Genomic DNA, 18,384 nt, shown 5'->3' on the forward strand with positions numbered 1-18,384 from the left:
ATTTTTATGTTTATCACAATTAGAAGTAAAATTAGGTTGAAGATAGGTTATTTCTGTAAATCAATGACAAGTGGATGTTAGGGGCATGGAGCGACTAGTTTATAATACATAATAAATTAAAATTGACTAAAACCGGCATTATTCATAGCTGGAAAATACCATTTAATTCATGAAATAATTATTATAAATGGAAAGAAAACAAAACTGATTAATGCTTTTTTTTTGGGTGTATGAGTTCAGGAACCAAGTCTTGGTTAGAGGTCGTCATCTGTACCCGAAAATCATTGGCGTTTATAATTATTCATTCCAATTTCCATGCACCCAAAATCAAACATTTGAACCTACAAAAAGTCGGAACAAAATATGAGCCAAAAATGTGTCTTTCTTTTCTATTAGGTCCCTTCCTTGGACAGGAAATGAAAGGATTAAATTCAACAGGAAAAGTCGGGGCTTTTTTCTTTCCACTTGCTTCTTTTGTTGTCTTTGCCTCTGGCGGCTTGGTCCCTTGCCAATGACCACTCTATTTACTTCTTCACACACCCTTTTTTTTTTTCATGCTTTGAACCGTTTCTGCCTTCTTGTCGTGTCTTAAGTTTTTTTTTTTTTTTTTTTTTTAAATAAAATTGTACGTACCAAATTTAAATATTGCTATTCAAAAGATCGATACCTTTTGTTTTTAGTTTTAATCTTTTTTATACGGATCTGCTGTTTGTTTTTTTTCAATTTTTTTTTTTTTTAATTCTTGTACCTTGATAGAAAAATATGTATTTTATAATATCGATCATATTTATATCACACAACTCGCAGAATTAATTAATAAATTAGTAAATTCCATCATATAATAATAAATAAAATAGAAGAAAATAAAAGCCACGTAAACAGTGTAAGTCCCAGATGGACATTCAATTCACCAATTACGTTTTGCCACGTAGACATTTCCAATATAATTAAGCAGAAGGGACTTTAACTGGGTACCTATCTATGGAATCGATCCAGGGGTTACCGGGACATTCCCCAACGGGTACGGCCTTGAGCGCTCTCCAAACCGCACTGTTACACTTGAAACCCGACCCGAAAGCGATCTGCCAGACCCGATCGCCCCTGGAGACCCTGCCCTTTGCCTCGGTGTAGGCCAGCTCGTACCAAAGCGAGCTACTGGACGTGTTGCCGAAGCGGTGAAGAGTCATCCGAGAGGGCTCCATGTGCCACTCAGTGAGTTGCAAGTTCTTCTGCAACTCGTCCAGCACGGCCCTCCCACCGGCATGTATGCAGAAATGCTCGAAAGCCAGTTTGAAATCGGGTATGTACGGCTTCACCTTGGAATTGAAAACCTTCCTCCGAATCAAAGTCAAGAAGAAGAGGAATTGCTCAGACAACGGCAGCACCAGAGGTCCCAGGGTGGTGATGTTCGTCTTCAATGCGTCACCGGCGACCGCCATGAGCTCTCGAGCAAGCGAGACACCTACCGTCCCTTTGTCGTCCTCTCTCTGGTAGACACATTTGAAGCTCCTGTCGTCAGCTCCCTTGTGGGTCCTCACCGTGTGAACGAGCTGGTACTTAGAGCGGGCTCGGTCTCGGGACTTGTTGGACAAGAGCACCGCAGCGCCACCCATGCGGAAGATACAGTTGCAGAGGAGCATAGAGCGGTCGTTGCCGAAGTACCAGTTCAAAGTAATGTTCTCGGTGCTGACGACGACGGCGTAAGTGTTTGGGTTGGCTTTGAGGAGGTCCTTGGAGAGGTCGACGGAGATAAGCCCCGCGCTGCAACCCATGCCGCCGAGATTGTAGCTCTTGATATCGGTTCGGAGCTTGTAGTGGTTGACAATCATGGATGAGAGAGATGGGGTGGGATTGAATAAGCTGCAGTTCACGATAAGAATCCCTATGTCTCCCGGTTTGACCCCGGTTTTGAGGAAAAGCGAGTCCAATGCACCGAACATAACCGACTCGGCCTCCAACCGGGCCTCTTCCATGTTTAATTTAGGCGGTTGAGATGTAATCCCTCTCGACAAGTAAGTCTCGTCGCCCAGACCCGACCGGGTCGATATCCGCCTTTGGAACTGAATGGTTTCCTCGTTGAATGAACCGCTGTCTTCCGTCATCTTTAGGAAGGACTCCACAGACATTTTGCGTTCTTCTTCCGCTTTGTAACAGGCGAAGTCCACCAGGTAAACCGGCCTGGACCGCTTGGCCCAGTAGAGGCCCAACAGGAAGAGCAGCACGGCCGAACCGGCTAGCCTGGCGGCGGCGTCAATGCTTTGGAGTCTCACAGTTTGGTTGGTCCACAGCTCAGAGAGCCGGTCGAGTTCCAGACCGGTGAGCTGAATGATTGTGGAGAGCAGTAGAGGTACAATTACTAAAAACATGACAAGTGTGGCCGGGTTGCATGAATAGCCGTAGCCAAGCTTCACGTATTTGAGCTTCACGGACTGTAAGAAATCCGGCAAGCGCCGCCGGATTTTGATGACGGCAGATGACGAATCCTTGAAGTCCATCTCAGCCGTCAATCTCTCCTTATCCATTTCTATGCTATCCATTTCCTTCTGCGTTTTTTTTTTTTTTTTTTTCTTTTTTTCTTTTCCTTTGTTTTGTTTTTCCTATCTAACTCTGCGCTTTATGTTTTTATGGGCTGGGTTGTGTTGTGTGTGGCCAGCTAAACAATATCGTAGGAGGTTATGGTTAATTTATGAAAAAGAATTGGACTGCAAAGTCGATAAGAAGCTCAACTATAAATACCCAACAAAGTAATGAAATAAAAGCAAGCCCTACACGTGTAGCAACAGTTGGTTGGTTTGTGCGCGAGAGAGAGAGAGAGAGAGAGATTTGAAGGTGAAGAATGGGGAAGCAAGGCCACAAGGCATCAACTATTTAAGTAGAAGAAAGCTGGAATCATATTCTCAGAATTAATGGCGAGTAGTTCCCAGAAGGAACGGATAGCTCAACCACCATCGGCATGTGTGGATGCAAATGCCAATTATATTCATATATATATATGTATTTATATTTATATAATCCTCAAAACTGCTTAATTTAATTGGAGTCTCAAAACTTAAAACTTCAACTGCTGGATTTGGAAACGTTGGTTTCATGTGGAGCTGTACGTTGATTAGGATTAGGGGTTATTGACCAAGTGACCAATACGTTGATTTTTTTTTATTTTTTTTTCCACGCAATTAGTCTTTCTCTTTATTACATTTCCAAATTATTTTACATCATCATCACCATCGTTTTTCTAATATTTTGTTTTTCACCCAATAAAAATATAATACATAAAACATAAAGAAGTAAGAGAAAATGGAGGGGTCCACAAACACATTGCTGTGAAATGGGAAATTAGGAAGAAGAAAGAATAGAAGAGAGGTTATTTTAGGAAAAGCCCATAATGGCCGGTGGGTGTTGGGTGACTAGCCATAGACGAATAATAAATGGAAGAAGAGTCAAACAAGGTAGCCGCTAACCTGTCCAAAACCAAAAGCTGCATAACATATTTGCTAAAAATTACGCACCCATGACTTTTGGGCATGTGCTTAGGGAATGAATTCCTACCTCATTTCATTTGAAGTAAACAAAATAAATTGCCAAAACAAATTGATTACCATGTGGCTCGTATTTTGGGATTTGCTAATTAATTTCCCAACTTTTCTAATTGACCGTTAATTTTGTCCAAATGATTAATTATCCTCCTTCACAGACAAGTTGAGTGCCAACTTTTCATCAAATTTCAATTGGCGTCCAGGCATTGTAATTTATTTAATATCCAACAAAAAGGAAACTTTAAGAAGACTTCAACAATTTTGTAGTAGTTTTGCCATTATCATTTGATGCAGACACAACAACGTTAACATTTATAAAAATTTGAGAATACTATCGTGAAGGAAATTACCCACTAAATTAATAACCATTTAATCTACATAATTATGCATATCAGATAACTTGGATGGTTGTATTTGGTAGGCAAACTCCCAACCATTGCAGCTTTGTATTAAAAAGATTATTTTACCATCATATGCGTGTGGGGGACTAATTTTAATTACATAGTGATATATCATTTTCTTTTTCTAGTAAACCGCGAACCCACATTGAAATGTTATGATTTAAAAAGGATTTTATATATAATATTATATAGTCAGATAGGTTCGCTCGGAAAATTGAAGCCACTAAGTAGGCTAGGATTCACGGGATTGTAGCACATGCACATTGGATGGTGTTAAAAGAGTCCTTGAACTCGACTGTCTTATTGCTGGCTAAGAACGTGGGGATAGTACATGATGAATGGTTTGTAAAACCAAGTCAAATAATTGACGCCGTAGTTGCAGTTTAGTTCGTAAATTAGCTCAGAATTACAACAAACTTGGAAGGCAAAGGCTAAAAAAATTGAGTCAGCTTATCGACAAAGGCTCAAAACCAATTCCGGATCAAAAATTTGACAGAGTCTCGTGGTATGTTTGGGTAATAGTAAAATTAGAATGAATTTAATTTTTTTCTGTTTTGATATTTATATGAAGTAGAAAAATATAAATTTAAAAAATTAGATTTCTATCAATATAAAAAAATATATAGAAGAATTATTCTTATTTATAATAATATTATTTTAAAAATTTCAAAAAAAATAGTTTTAAATTTTTTTAAAATACATATTTATCCTTAGTTTATTATACAATATTAAATTTAATTACTTACAACTTTCAATTTTTCTATTACTCACCAAATATATCAAAAAAAATATTAATTTTTAAAAAATTAAATCACAAAAAATTAAATTTTTGAAATTAATTTTTTTCTTTTAACTTTGATACTTTTCAAACAAAACGGAATCTTGATACAGTAGACCACCCCATCGATAACAAAGCCACGAGAAAATCATCTCTGTATGCCAACTATATCATTATTACTAATATTATTTTGTATTAGACCGAAATCTTGTTATTTATAGCTAGGATTTAAATGTAAATAATATTTAACCAATCAAATTTGATTTTTGATTTATCTGATATAATAATATCCAATATCCGCTTCTCTTACGTCGCCTGTTGATTTTCGATATATAAATTTTCATTATCACCTTTTTTTTTTTTTTTTTGGGAAACGAAATTAAATACAGAAACCAAAAATAAAAAATAAGTAAAAAAATTGATCAGCTATGATTTAATTTAAGAAGTTTTGAATTTTTTGACGTTGACATTCACGAATTTTTGCCGTTGTCAGTCAAGAAGTCATAATCCATCCTTAATTAATAAGAAAAAGTTTTTATTGACCCTTATCACATAAATTAATTGCATTGAATACCATATAGAACTGTTGAATCTCAAGAAAGATCATTACGTAAAATTATGTGGAAAAACAGGGGTTCAAGCCGCAGTTCGATTTAATTTGAATTAAATCGATTAAACGGTTGTTAGTAGTCATATCATTCAGAATCAGATTCATCTTGAGCCAAGCACACGGTCAATTGCATACTTAACTTTCTTCTTACCGAAATGCATAAACTTGTAAAATGACTTTGCCGCGTAGCAAGGCTATCCTCAATAGGTTTGAGCGCATCTTAAAGAACTTTTTAAAATAAAAATATATTTTTTTATGATAAAATACATCAATTAAGATTTATCAAAAAATAAAAAATAGAAAGATAAAAGCATCAATCAAGATAAAAAAGTAAAATTTAAAAGGACCTCCAACAATATTTTTCTCTTTAAGTACATTATTTTTATTTTTTAAAATATTTTTTTTTCCTCCACTTATGTTCTTTTTTTTTTTTTTTTTATTGTTTGAATTATCTCTAAGAGTATCTTCAATAGTATTTTCAGAAGATGCTTTAAATATATTATACTTTATATTTTAAAGAATCAGTTTTTAAAATCAAACTTTTTATATTAAAAAAATTAAAATAAAAAAACCTTATTAACTATTTAAAATAAAAAGCATATGATATTTAAGTAGTTCATTTGGATGCTCTAACAGTACGATGTCATAAATTTTAAGGTAAATTCTATGTCATAAAGCCCTTGCCAATAACGATTTTCTACGTATATTTTCTGCATTATTTATTTATTTATTTTTCTCATAAAATCTCATATTATTATTATATAGGATACAATTGATTTTCCTCAAAACAAAAGAGTACGATTGGTTATTTATTTTTTTTGGTTATACAAAGCACAATTTATGTTGAGAGTTAACGAAATCCACCTAGAAAAATACTTTGCAACTCTAATTAGTAATACGTATATTAATTAATGTTGTTAATGCAAATAAGTTTTGAGAGGTTTTTTTTTTTTTTTTTTTAAAGACCAAAAAAAAGGCCAATATCTTAAAAAATAAAATAAAATAAACCTAACCATACATAGGTTTTTATATACGATGATGCCTTAATTTTAAACTTTAGAAGTTAGAAGTCCGTCCCACATCATTAATTGATGATTGTTATTTTTTTCAGAGTCCACAAATATTATTAAAAAGGTATTAATTGATGATTGTTATATATTTGAGAGTCCACAAATATTATTAAACAAGTAGTTTGGAGTTAGTTTAAATGTCAGCTCCAAGATATCTGTCTACAATAATTATGAATATATATATATATATATATATATGTATATGTATAGGTGTCAAAATTTTATCATTACAAATTTTAATTCAATAAAATTCTTTTTATATTAGAACATTCCGAACGTTTTTTTATCAAAATCTTAATTTTTGATATACTTAAAGGTTGAAATGTTAAATTATTTTTTAAATTAAAAAAAAACTCAGATATTGTTCACCTTATTTTTATAGGATTTTAATACATCATCTAATTTATCTATCCAATCAAAACATATTTAAATTTTAGCCATTGCATCAATCAAAAAGTTAATGATAAAAATCTTAATAATTTTTCGATCATGACGTAGAAGCAAAATCTAATTGCAATGAATAATTTTTTGAAGTTACAAAAGTAGAACTTATATGATACAAAATAAAAATAAAAAATAAAAAGAAGAAGAAAGAAACATCATTTGTATATCATCTTTATTCTACATAACGCCACTAGTATTACATGCTTAATTCGTACATGCGAAAACCATTATCACTGCTACATCTAAAATCCAATCATTAAAGCGTTCACCATGTTGGTGTTGGCCGGAGTAAATATAAGATATAGATGGTTTTGGTTGTTGGTATATATTGTGGCATTTTCCAACGCCCTCCTTTACTCTTGCACAATCCACAGCACAAAGACAATGGTACATATGATAAACAAGCAGTGGACGGAGAGCGCGAACTCTCTAAACGCCATTAAATAATTTGCAATTTGTAGAGGTCGCATTCTAATCTATCACCGACTAACTGGAAACAACTCCAATCAATGATGGATTCGGTAATTGGCTGATTTGTGGGCCTCTTCGTTTTCCCAATATCTGCGGTCAGGCTCATGCCTTGTCGGTGCTCTGTTTCTTTCTCTATTTTTTCTTATTTTTCTTTTTCATTTTTTATTTTTTTACCTTTTTTTTTTATTTTTTTTTTTCAGTAGGCATTGGACGTTCATATAGCTTGATCTCTGCATGTTATTTACGTAACACGTGTGGTTATTTCTCTGCGTTTTACTAAGATTTTTGGGCAACCTAAATTAAATTTCCAACCACCCTCAAGGTATCTTTAATTATAAAACTAAAACTATTAATTACGTATTCATCTGTAAAGTGTACAAGTTTCTTTTATTATTCAGATTTCGTCATGTGTTGGATAAGAAAATTTAATTTCACTCGTACAAGTTCATCCTTTTAGTACTCCACTTTGGTCCTTCCAATATTAATTTTGCTCGTATCGTATGTATGGTCGGTCACTACCAGTATTTGTATATACCGATACTACTAAAGTAGTCTTACTTTAAATACGGAACGCCATGGAAAGCAGCTGTTGTTCATGCATGGTAGATATAATATCTATAAAAGCTAAAAATGTCGAACAAATTGATATTTGTGCAGTGAAACAGGCAAACATCTTAGAGCAACTACTTAATTTGTGTATTGATTACAACTTTCCATGTGTTAGTCGAGTTTGTGAATTGCTATAGATACTAGATTGATTACTTCTTCGTTTGGTGAAAGCGAAACCAAATAAATAAGAGAAGATTGCTCAGCCACACGTCTCTTCTTATATGGGTTAAACTTGTTTCCTATACGCCACTCACTCACACCTCAGAGAAAAATAATAATAATATTAAATCAAATTAAATCTTTATGTATATCTTTTTTATTCCTACCAATTGACGTCGACATTGCGTATTAAAATTATCACCTCTCTATTAATTCATCACGACAATTTTGTAGCTAGTCGAAGATTTAAATCTTTCAAAGCCCATGTGGTGGATTTTAATTACCAAAGCTTACGGATCGTTTTCTGCCAGATATTTAGGTGACTTTAGCCATCATATTCAGAATATTTGTGGTCCATATTCTAGCATATTCTCTTGCTTGTTTCTCGTTTCTCAAACACACACATTTTTTTCGTTTGCACAACTCAAAACGAGTACAACTTCATTTTCCAGAGTAGCATATTTCGGTTAGCTTAGGAAATTTTTTAGCAACTAATATATTTCTATCATTGTAGTCTATGTCATTTTTAAGAATATTTTTGGCATCAAGCTCATAACCAAAACCGGGAACAAAACTGTTGCAGAAGGTCATGTTATTCATACATACCGTATGAACCTTTATACATTACCGGAGAGTGATGAAAATGGACAGACAAAAATTCAATACTTATTCCGCATATGGAAAGGAATACAATCAAAAATTCTTTCATAAATGACAAGGAATACTAAGAGAGTGTCTCTTCTCTCATTACAATTTTCTATATGCATTTACCAACCGCAATCGTTCCCTTAAAAATGTATATTTTAATTCGGTTCGTAACTGCAACTCAGAGAGAGGAGAGTATGGCTTCAGCCCCTCAATTATGAGGGCTTCCACCTAATATGCAGCTTCTTGTCTTCTAACTGCACCAATTACCTGACAAATGCTGCCACTTCTTCCAAGCATCCATGGAACACTATGCAATTCTACGTTGCATGGGACCCAAAATTAAATGCAAAATGGAACTAAATATATTCACAAAGAATCCACGAAGAAATGAATTCCAAAAGAGGAGCTTTTGCTCATGACCTGCATGGACAAGTAAAGTGATAAATCATGTATAGTCACAGAGAGAGAGAGAGAGAGAGAGAGAGAGAGAGAGAGAGTCACCTTTGTCCTTCCGTGTTTCCTTCAGATTTCCACACAATATCTTTTAAACCCGATGAGAAGCTCTTGTAGAACTGCAATGTAGTCAGAGAACAGAGATGCAAATCCGTTTAGTTTGTGAGAAGATGGGAAAAACAGAACAGAAGTTTTGGATGCTTGCTCTTAAGTTAATAAGCAAAGTTCTAAAAGAATCTATCTCTATTCTTTTCCTATTAACAAAAGTAAGCAAAAAAGGAAGAAAGGGAAAACTGATGGACATGCCTTGTGAAACTCCAGTGTATCACCGCCGGTTTTCCGGAGCTCTACCAAGTGGAGTGAGGGTGCCACCTCAAACACCTGAAGTGAAAAGCAACAATTACTCCAAGAATTTGGGTATAATACTGTAATATAATTGTAAAATAGTCGATTTTGAGCATTCAACAATGATTTTTAAATTCATTCGAGATCTCAGAAAGATTAGTACAATTCACAAATGAAAAATTCTCAATTCACCTCAGTAGCTACTGATAGATGACCCTTCCTTCCCGTTTTATCACCTTGCAACTTCATCTGCAATCATTTGGAAATGATGGAGACATATGATTAAAACATTAAACATAAAAGCTAATTTTCTTATAACTATTCATGCGAATCAACAAATAGAACAAGGAAAAATTACATTACCTTGTAGTTTCGCTTCCGAACATTAAAGCCTAATGGCTTTGCAGCTTCCTCAATTTTATCCATAATTTCATTTGCAGGACGCTGAGAAGTGAAACGGGTTTCTCGCTTCACAACACCCTGTGGTATAGAATTGAAGGTGAATAGAAGAGAACATATCATTAGCCAGCATTAATAAACAGCAAAACTAGAAACACCTCCATTCAGTTTTTTTATCTGATTATAGGAATAATTTTGGGGTACAACTGGAAAAGCTACAAGGACACAAAAGCTTAAGTTTATGTATGCTCTTGATTCAACAGACTTGATCACAAAAATGTTATGGGACACCCTTCTAAGTCTTTCCAACCAAAGGAAAGTTCATTATTTCTGCATGATTAGACACACAACAAATATCTAATTTGTACACGAAAACATGTCAAAAAAACACTCACACCCAAAACAGAGAAATTTTATGATAAATCATACTTACCATCTGCTTCTCAAATAGATTTTCAAGACTGAAACCCTGTGACCTGGAAATAAGCTCAAAAGCATTCATCGATACAGGTTTCTCTTTCCTTTCTGTTACAAGATGTTCCTGCAGAAGTAACAAATAAATGAATAACCGGTGGTTGCACCTCTTTTCATAACTGTATACAATGTATTCTGTAATATGATTTGCACATATGGACATAGAATTTCTGGTTGAGAGAAATAAATTGGCATCTGAGAAAAAATTTCACCTTGGAATCATTGAAAACTGCATCTATATCATCAAGATTTACATCCTCATCCTCTCTAAAATGTGCTGGCTTGTACCCTTTCTTGAACCAATCATCTTCTAAGATTTCAGAAATGGATATTCGCTGCAAAGAACCACTCGTCATTTATAATCATATTGCCATATTTGTGAAGAAATAAACATTATTGAATGAAGTTCACAGCAGAAAAGGATTTTGGAGCTGACCGTAAGAGGATTTGGGTCAAGGATGCGCTTTATCAGTTTCTTTGCACCAGATGAAAACCATGGAGGAGACGAGAAATCAGCCTTGCAAATCTGAAAATTGAAATTAGAATTGAATTAATTTGTTAATTGATACTCACATTATATACAAACTAGCTCATAAACACTTACTTTTTTATACAAAGCCATAAGGTTTGGCTCATCAAAAGGCAGGTAACCAGCCATAAGTACAAAGAGAATCACCCCGCAAGACCAAACATCAGATGCTGTGCCATCATAACCCTTATCATTGAGCACCTGATGCAAAAATACCACATCATAGAATTCAACACATAGCTACACAAATTTAGCCATCTATAATTATAAAAAGCAATTATGGCTTACCTCAGGAGCAACATAATTTGGGGTCCCACATGCAGTATGAAGTAGTCCATCACCCTGCAACAGCAAGAATGTGAATAAGGTCATATGTACAGTGCCCTTACATTATCTTCCTTGTTTAGATAAGTAACAGAATATTTATCATTTATGCACCTGTGCATCAAAAAGTGGCTATTGGAGCTCCCATTGATGGAGTTCCATATTTGAAAATCTAAGGAATTGGGAAGGGAAGAAAGGTGTTTTTGCATCCCAATAACAGAAAAATTAAGATTGTATTTCGCACAATCATCTAAAGTGCAATTGAAAACCTAGTTCCTACATTAAAAACTTCAAATCCAACTAGCTTACAACTCTAAAATTATCAAAAGAGTTCCCACATGTTCTTTCTAGCAGTCATGAAAACTGAAAACTCTGAGAAAACTATCAGCAAGTTAAAAGGAATTTGGAATTTGAATATTGTACTGTACTCACCCGTAATTGCTGTGAAAATGCACTCAATCCAAAGTCTGAAACTTTAAGTAAACCATGCGAGTCTAGTAGAAGATTCTCAGGCTGCAACAGAACAATTCTAGTCAAATCATGTCCAAGGAACTGAATGCTAGCCTATATGAAATAAAAAAAGTTGACAAATAGTACTAAACCTTCAAATCTCTATGGTACACGCCTCTACTGTGGCAGTAATCTACAGCATTAATTAGCTGGTGGAAATAACTTCTAGCTTCATCTTCTTTCAGCCTCCCTCTTCTGGCCTAAGAATCAGATAGCAGATAAGGGAATGTTTACTCTGTAAATGGATGAACATACGTTTATAAACAATGAGTAACTTACTATTTTGTCAAAGAGCTCGCCTCCATCCACTAACTCCAGAACAATGTAAATTTTGGTTTTGCTAGCCATTACCTTTGCATAATAAGGCCAAAAGACATAGAGATTCATCAGAAATGATGTTAATTAGCACTTTATCCCATTAGACTTATCACTCGACTTGGGACGTCTAAATTGCACCATAATTATTATATGAGAAATTATTTAATAGATCAGTGACAGCAAAACAGTACCTCAAAAAGATTTACAACATTTGGGTGTTTGATCAGCTTCATCGTCGATATCTCTCTTTTTATCTGCCAATACAATAGAAGCATCAAATTAACAAAAAAGTAAAACCATAAAAAAAATTTTAAAATCTTCATTCTCTTGTCGGTATATAATTACAACTTATACAATCAAAACACTATTCATTTGATTCCTCCGTACATTAACCACAAAAAAAGGGCATAACGGGTCCATACGGCACGTGATTAAACGTTTTCTGAAGAAGAATCAATCTAATATTTATCTATTGCCATCTACGGGTCAAAATGAACAGACTTCCAATATAATATATACAGTTATATACATTTTTAGAGAAATAAAAAAACAATAAATGTTAAAATAACAGTGAAAACCAGGCAGAAGAACCTTCATCCATGATTCTTAAAACCTTTCAAATACCAACGTAGAGATTGGTATTTGGTACGACCCTATTCTTAAATCATAAAAAGCCAACCAAAAGTCAAAACTTAATCAATCCATTATAGGGGGCAGTTAATTGAGAAAAAATGAAAAAAGAAAAATAGGGTTAAAAAAGAACAACGTGGGTCCCACATAATCATACAGAATAATTGGTTTTTAATCCTAATGAATTAAATTAACAAGTAAAGAGATAAAAGAGAGAGAGAGAGAGAGAGAGAGAGAGAGAGAGAGAGAGAGAGGACCTGTTCGACCATTTTGTGGCGGAGGACCTGATGGCGGTCGAGGATTTTGAGAGCAACACATTCGCCGGTTTCGACATTCTTGGCGAACTTGACCTTTGCAAAGCTGCCCTCTCCCAGGGTCTTACCCAGCTCGTACTTTCCAACACGTGTCCGTGTTCCGGGTGGCTTGCCGCTCATTCTCTTCCCTGTTCACAGGCGTCCTCTGCTCTATATGTATATATATATATGCTTATTATGTATCGATGATGATCCAAAACGATCCAAAAAATTTTTAAAAGAAAAAAAGGAATTCAGATTCAAAGTGCCCTTTGTATCTGCTCTTTGGAATTGGGAATCACCACCTCAGACGGACAGAGAGAATGACAGCCAAGCAGAGGCTAGAGTGGCATTTAAAAGGTAGGGAAGGTGGTGAAGATTGATTGCTCTTGGTTTCGTCTGCCATTTCTCTGCGTAGACACCGTGTGGTCCCCACTGGATGATAATGCGGGTCCCAAAATTACTCTTATCTGCTTTCACTGATTATCTCTGCCCTAAATTAAATATAATATAAATTTATATGTATATTCAGTTGTTCTTATCTCCTTTCATGCTCTAAAAATTCAATTATTATTTGTTTTTTCTTGGTGTTTTTCCCAAATTAACCTTTTATTCATTATCATTTGCCCCAGGACAATTTTTGCACATGCTCCTGTTTTTTGTTGAAATGACCAAGCTGCCATTGTCCTCTCTCGGGTTAATCCCATGCTTTACCACACGTGATCTGCTTCCTCGTTCCTTCTTCATAATTCTTGAGTTGAAACTTGAACATCTCCCATCTTTGTCACTTAAATTCAGGCCCATTCATGCCATTCATGATTCTAATTTTTATCTCATAAATTTCTCTAATTTAAAGCTTTCATTTTTATTTATTTTTGAGATTGGAGGGAGAAAACCAATTATAGTAAAAAATTTACTCACTAGCTAATTGGCTAAAGATGCTACCCTAATTAAAACAAAGAAACCAATATAAATATTTTTTTTTCCAAATAAAAAAGGATAATCTTTTATAGTAATCCAAAAAATGAAATGCCCCAAAAAAAAACCATTTAAAGTCCAGTTAAAATATATCATCAGGCTCACTCACAACCTGAACCCATCATTGGTATAGCCAAACAAGAGGGGCGTCCCCAGCTAGCTTTCTCTTGTATAATTGAACAATACGACGTCCAAAAGATAAAATGGGGACAGATTCGGATATGTGTAAATTTATGACAGAGTGAGGGGTAATTATGTGATTTTAAGCGTGTCCCGATGGGGAATTAAAGTGGGAAGGACAAATAACGGACAAGGGCCCAAAGGTAAAGTAGCAGCACACAATAATTGATAACGTCCAAAAAAACATCGTACCCCACAGCCACGTGGATTACTCAAACGATTTTATTATAGTAATTATTTTATTGGTTGACCTGGACCATGGATGTACGTGTACCATCCACATACATACGCCTCAATCTTTGTAATTTAATCCTGTAACTATCACTTTACGTGCCATTCTCCAACTCCGTCCACGCATTATATGTGTGGGAAAGATTTTCCCTAACGTGGGGACTTATTTGATATCCCCTTTGATACTGTAGTTATCGTGTGGTTCCGTTTTAGCCCAAGTAAACTTGTTGGGCCTTGACTTTGGACAGGTTTATTGGATCTTGAAATAGTCTTGTCCAGTCCTACTGGATCTGGACCCCACAGTCGGAAACAGACAGACGACTTGCCGTTTCTATTCGGCTGTGTTCTTACCTACCCATTGAATTATTAAAATGTTTATTAAATTTATTTATAAATAATATAATTGATTTAATTAATTAATTTTTTTAATTTACTTTTTTTTGTTGAGAATTTTTTTTTTTAATTTACTTGTACATTACCCTTTTTTTTCATACTTTGATCAATCAATAAAATTTAATACCTTGTAAATAAATTTAAAAAATATTTTAATTTCTATTCTTATAAATATCTGAAAAAAGATGATGGAAGAAAGTACAAACAAAATGACATCGGTATTTGAGTGAAGGCCATGCCGGTCCAGCTGAGGCGAGCCTTATATATATTTTAATATAAATTATTCATATTAAACCGATTGGACATCGGCTACAAGTAGCCTGCTATTCTTTTTATATTTTAATTGTTGTAAGGTATTGACTGCTTGTTTGCTGCTTTAATGCTCACAAATGACCATTCTCCATGATGAAGGAACTTCGTGAAGCAATTGATTAGTTAAATAATAAAATAAACATACAGCGAGAGAGAGAGAGAGAGAGTTTGCAACTAATTTCTGTTTAGGTTGGAGGAACCAATTGATAGGGTTAACTAAAAAAAAAAAAAAAAAAGAAAGAAATTCCTCTTTTTTTCTCATAAAAAGATGTAGAAATTAGTCAGATTATTGTCATTTTACTAGAGTTATTAAAATTTTGAAAATGGATGGTGTAAACAAATCCTTGTTTCATATTGGGTCTCAAATAAATTTAGTGAATTTATAAAGGTCACTTCACAAACTAACCGGCTAAAGATGTTGATATTTTTTTATTTGTTGTCTTTTGTTAGCACGCAATGGAATGAAAGTATATATACCATGTAGATTTGGGTTTTAAGTTTATCATATACATTTTATACTTGTTTTTTTGTTAACAATATTGGGTAAAACACCGTCCTTTATTCAAGGGACGTTTAAAAAGGCTGAACCTGAATATAAATCTAGCCAGCTATAGCTAAATGGTTGATTCCTAGATAAAATCTTGAGTATATTCTAAAATATTTTCTCTGAAAGCCTTCATAATCTAGTCTCTAATATATCCCATTGAACTTCTGATCGAATACTTCCCATCAACATTACACTCATCAGATATATAAACCTTTCATTCTATGTACTGACTAACCTCATAAGATACAGCCCCAGTTGTGAGGCAAGGAAAAAGCAACGTGTTTTACTTCATTATTTTTATTAGTTTAACTTATATGGATAATTTTTAGATCCAATTCTTGTTTGAAATTAAAAGCTTCAAATTTCTTGCTTACCATATATAAATATTTTACTTATCAGAAAATAATAATAATAATAATAATAATGCTTATTTTTATTTTACTGACTAACCTCATAAGATACAACCCCAGTTGTGAGGCAAGGAAAAAGAAACGTGTTTTACTTCATTATTTTTATTAGTTTAATTTATCATTTATCTCTATTCAATGTATATAGATAATTTGTAGATCCAAATCTTGTTTGAACTTAAAAGCTCCAAATTTCTTGCTTGATTATATATAAATTTTTTACTTATCAGAAAATACTAATAATAATTATGCTTGATTTTTATTTTAGAGACTGTCATTTAAATTTCTTCAATAGCTAATTCATAAATTCACGAGAGTATTATCCAGAAGAAGAAAGTCAATTACTATGTGAAGGCAAACAAATGATGTTATTATTATAAACATTAAAAATAAGATAAAACCATTAGTCAATAATTAGTAATTTTATGCGCTTGGAGTGGAGCAAATAAGATCAAATTAATCAAATTAAATTGACTTATTATCCTTTCAAATAATTAATTAACATTTGAAGTCTACGCAGTAAAATAACTCAAAAAAAGTATAATTCAAATGAAAATGCCAAGAGAGTCTAACTACACATCCAAATTGAATGCAAATCAGTTGTAACCGCTCTCGATCGAGAGGAACAGCCAGTTGTTAATCACCCATTCTTTGGAACCCAAGTCATGAATTCCAAGCAATAACCGTAAGAAGAAAATGAAAAAGAAAAATTAAGTGTGATAAGCTTCCAATTTAATGAAGAAACCGATCTGGCGTATACTGTAGTCACAAGCCGTGGGCAAATCAAACCCCTCTATTCGACCTTCACTATCAGCATGTGTGTTATACAGCAATTTCAAAAATCCTTAAAAAAAAAGAAAACCCACGTTTGGAATGACAAAATGTATTCATTCTATTCCAAACATGGTTAAACCCAAGTGGCCCAAGGACTTTGTTTGGAAAACAAACAAACAACCAACCAACCCATATATAAAAGTATAAAACAAAAAATAAATCGAAAAAATCCACCCCAGATAGCGTCACCAGGGGAGCCTAGTGTTATAACCTGAGACGTAATCCAATTTCTTGTATATGTTTATTGGTTCTAACAACTTTGATAGAAAGGCACGTCTGATGTATAGCTAAATCAGAATTACTTGTATGACTAGCTTGTAGCCTATCAAAATCCAATGCTTATTATTAGCTTAATTTGCCCCTCTCATGGTTCTCTTGCCCTGCTCTTAAATTGGCTTCCCCCAACTCCCACTCTCTTATTCTCGGCTCCTTGTCCCCTGCTCTTCTTTTCCCATACTTGTTCTCTACTCCTCTAACTCTTCTCCTTCTTCATGGTCACGAATAACAGTTTATAAGGTATGTCTATATGTTACTGTTTATCATAATTTTTTTTTTTTTTTTTAATCTTAATCATATATGGTTCTCCTACATACATGAACATAACCGGACCTTATTTTGTTACTCTTTATACTTTTTTTTTTTTTTTTTCTGTTTTCAAAAACTAGCCAGGGATTACAGGGGAACCCAGAATCTAGTAACTTGTGTAGTATTTTGATGGGAACAAAGGAGGGAATAAATGGTGATCATCGGGCAAGTTCGGAGGAAACCCAGAAGATATTGATGGTATTCGTGGGCTGGTGTGGATCGTTTTTAGTGAGCTTGACAGGGGGGTTGATATTGGCTTGGTGGGTTTATGAATTTCACCCTGCAAATAGACAGCTATGGATGGTGCCGTTTGGTCTGGTTCTCTTTGTTACTCCGCTCATTGTTTGGTTGTCTGTCTTAATTTCGGAAATCTGTAGCTGGAAGAATGGACATGTGCCATCCGAGACTCAAGTCGTGCCTTCACCGGACGACTCCATTCCTGACCCTGAGAGATGATCAAATATTGACTCCCTTTGGGCCTTGTTATTGGCGTTTGTGAATTTATTTATTGCTTTCTTCTTCTTCTTCACTTTGTTTTTCTTAAAAAATGGTTTTCTTGTTATCGAAGCATATAATAATTATAATAGTTATCGAAGCATATAATAATTATAATAGCACTGTCATATTATGATTGCAATATATTTCACTTGAATTCTAGGTCATAATTTATTTCATTAAATATTTTATCGCATGGCAAATCTACATTATTATCTAAATTGAGTAAATATATATTTATTTGGATGAACTTTGTTTCGTTAACGACACAAATATTAGTAATATTACCAAAAACAAAAAATTGACATATATATTAGTGTAATAATAAAAGTCGTCCTGTTTTTCTTTCAAAAGAAAGAAAAAAAAAAAAAAAAGTTGTCCTAGTTTTCTACATTAATGTCTACAATTGGCAAACATACATACA

At 34.0% G+C, this 18,384-nt stretch overlaps 2 protein-coding genes and 1 long non-coding RNA gene across 3 annotated transcripts; 1 reads left to right on the forward strand and 2 right to left on the reverse strand.

Annotated features, from left to right (window-relative positions):
- Nucleotides 1-809: 809 nt before the first annotated feature.
- Nucleotides 810-2,968, reverse strand: LOC107423860 (3-ketoacyl-CoA synthase 1). Its single transcript, XM_025076579.3, has one exon. It carries the CDS (start codon nucleotides 2,535-2,537, stop codon nucleotides 948-950), a length of 1,590 nt encoding a protein of 529 aa, XP_024932347.3. The 5' UTR covers nucleotides 2,538-2,968; the 3' UTR covers nucleotides 810-947.
- A 5,673-nt stretch (nucleotides 2,969-8,641) lies between these two features.
- On the reverse strand, nucleotides 8,642-13,365 carry LOC107407086 (CBL-interacting serine/threonine-protein kinase 9). The gene is made up of 15 exons (XM_016014317.4): nucleotides 12,963-13,365; nucleotides 12,267-12,329; nucleotides 12,037-12,108; nucleotides 11,850-11,957; nucleotides 11,680-11,760; nucleotides 11,212-11,265; nucleotides 10,999-11,124; nucleotides 10,831-10,920; nucleotides 10,607-10,729; nucleotides 10,354-10,461; nucleotides 9,885-10,001; nucleotides 9,714-9,770; nucleotides 9,483-9,557; nucleotides 9,225-9,295; nucleotides 8,642-9,143 (listed from the first exon to the last, which is right to left on the reverse strand). The coding sequence occupies exons 1-15, from the start codon at nucleotides 13,137-13,139 to the stop codon at nucleotides 9,137-9,139; spliced, it is 1,329 nt and encodes a 442-aa protein (XP_015869803.1). The 5' UTR covers nucleotides 13,140-13,365; the 3' UTR covers nucleotides 8,642-9,136.
- Nucleotides 13,366-17,020: 3,655 nt separating this feature from the next.
- Nucleotides 17,021-18,088, forward strand: LOC112490453 (uncharacterized). The gene is made up of 2 exons (XR_003054657.3): nucleotides 17,021-17,396; nucleotides 17,546-18,088. It is a non-coding gene; the product is annotated as an uncharacterized LOC112490453 (long non-coding RNA).
- Nucleotides 18,089-18,384: the final 296 nt, after the last annotated feature.

This window comes from Ziziphus jujuba, chromosome 7, assembly GCF_031755915.1.
Source record: "Ziziphus jujuba cultivar Dongzao chromosome 7, ASM3175591v1".
NCBI lineage: Eukaryota > Viridiplantae > Streptophyta > Magnoliopsida > Rosales > Rhamnaceae > Ziziphus > Ziziphus jujuba.

Excerpts from the sequence above, each read along its gene's own strand:
- LOC107407086 (XM_016014317.4), bottom strand. The coding sequence starts at position 13,139 with ATGAGCGGCAAGCCACCCGGAACACGGACACGTGTTGGAAAGTACGAG. Across the intron at positions 12,330-12,962 it reads GCCACAAAATGGTCGAACAG|ATAAAAAGAGAGATATCGAC; the intron begins GTCCTCTCTCTC and ends TTGTATTGGCAG. Across the intron at positions 12,109-12,266 it reads ATGTTGTAAATCTTTTTGAG|GTAATGGCTAGCAAAACCAA; the intron begins GTACTGTTTTGC and ends TATTATGCAAAG.
- LOC107423860 (XM_025076579.3), bottom strand. The coding sequence starts at position 2,537 with ATGGATAGCATAGAAATGGATAAGGAGAGATTGACGGCTGAGATGGAC.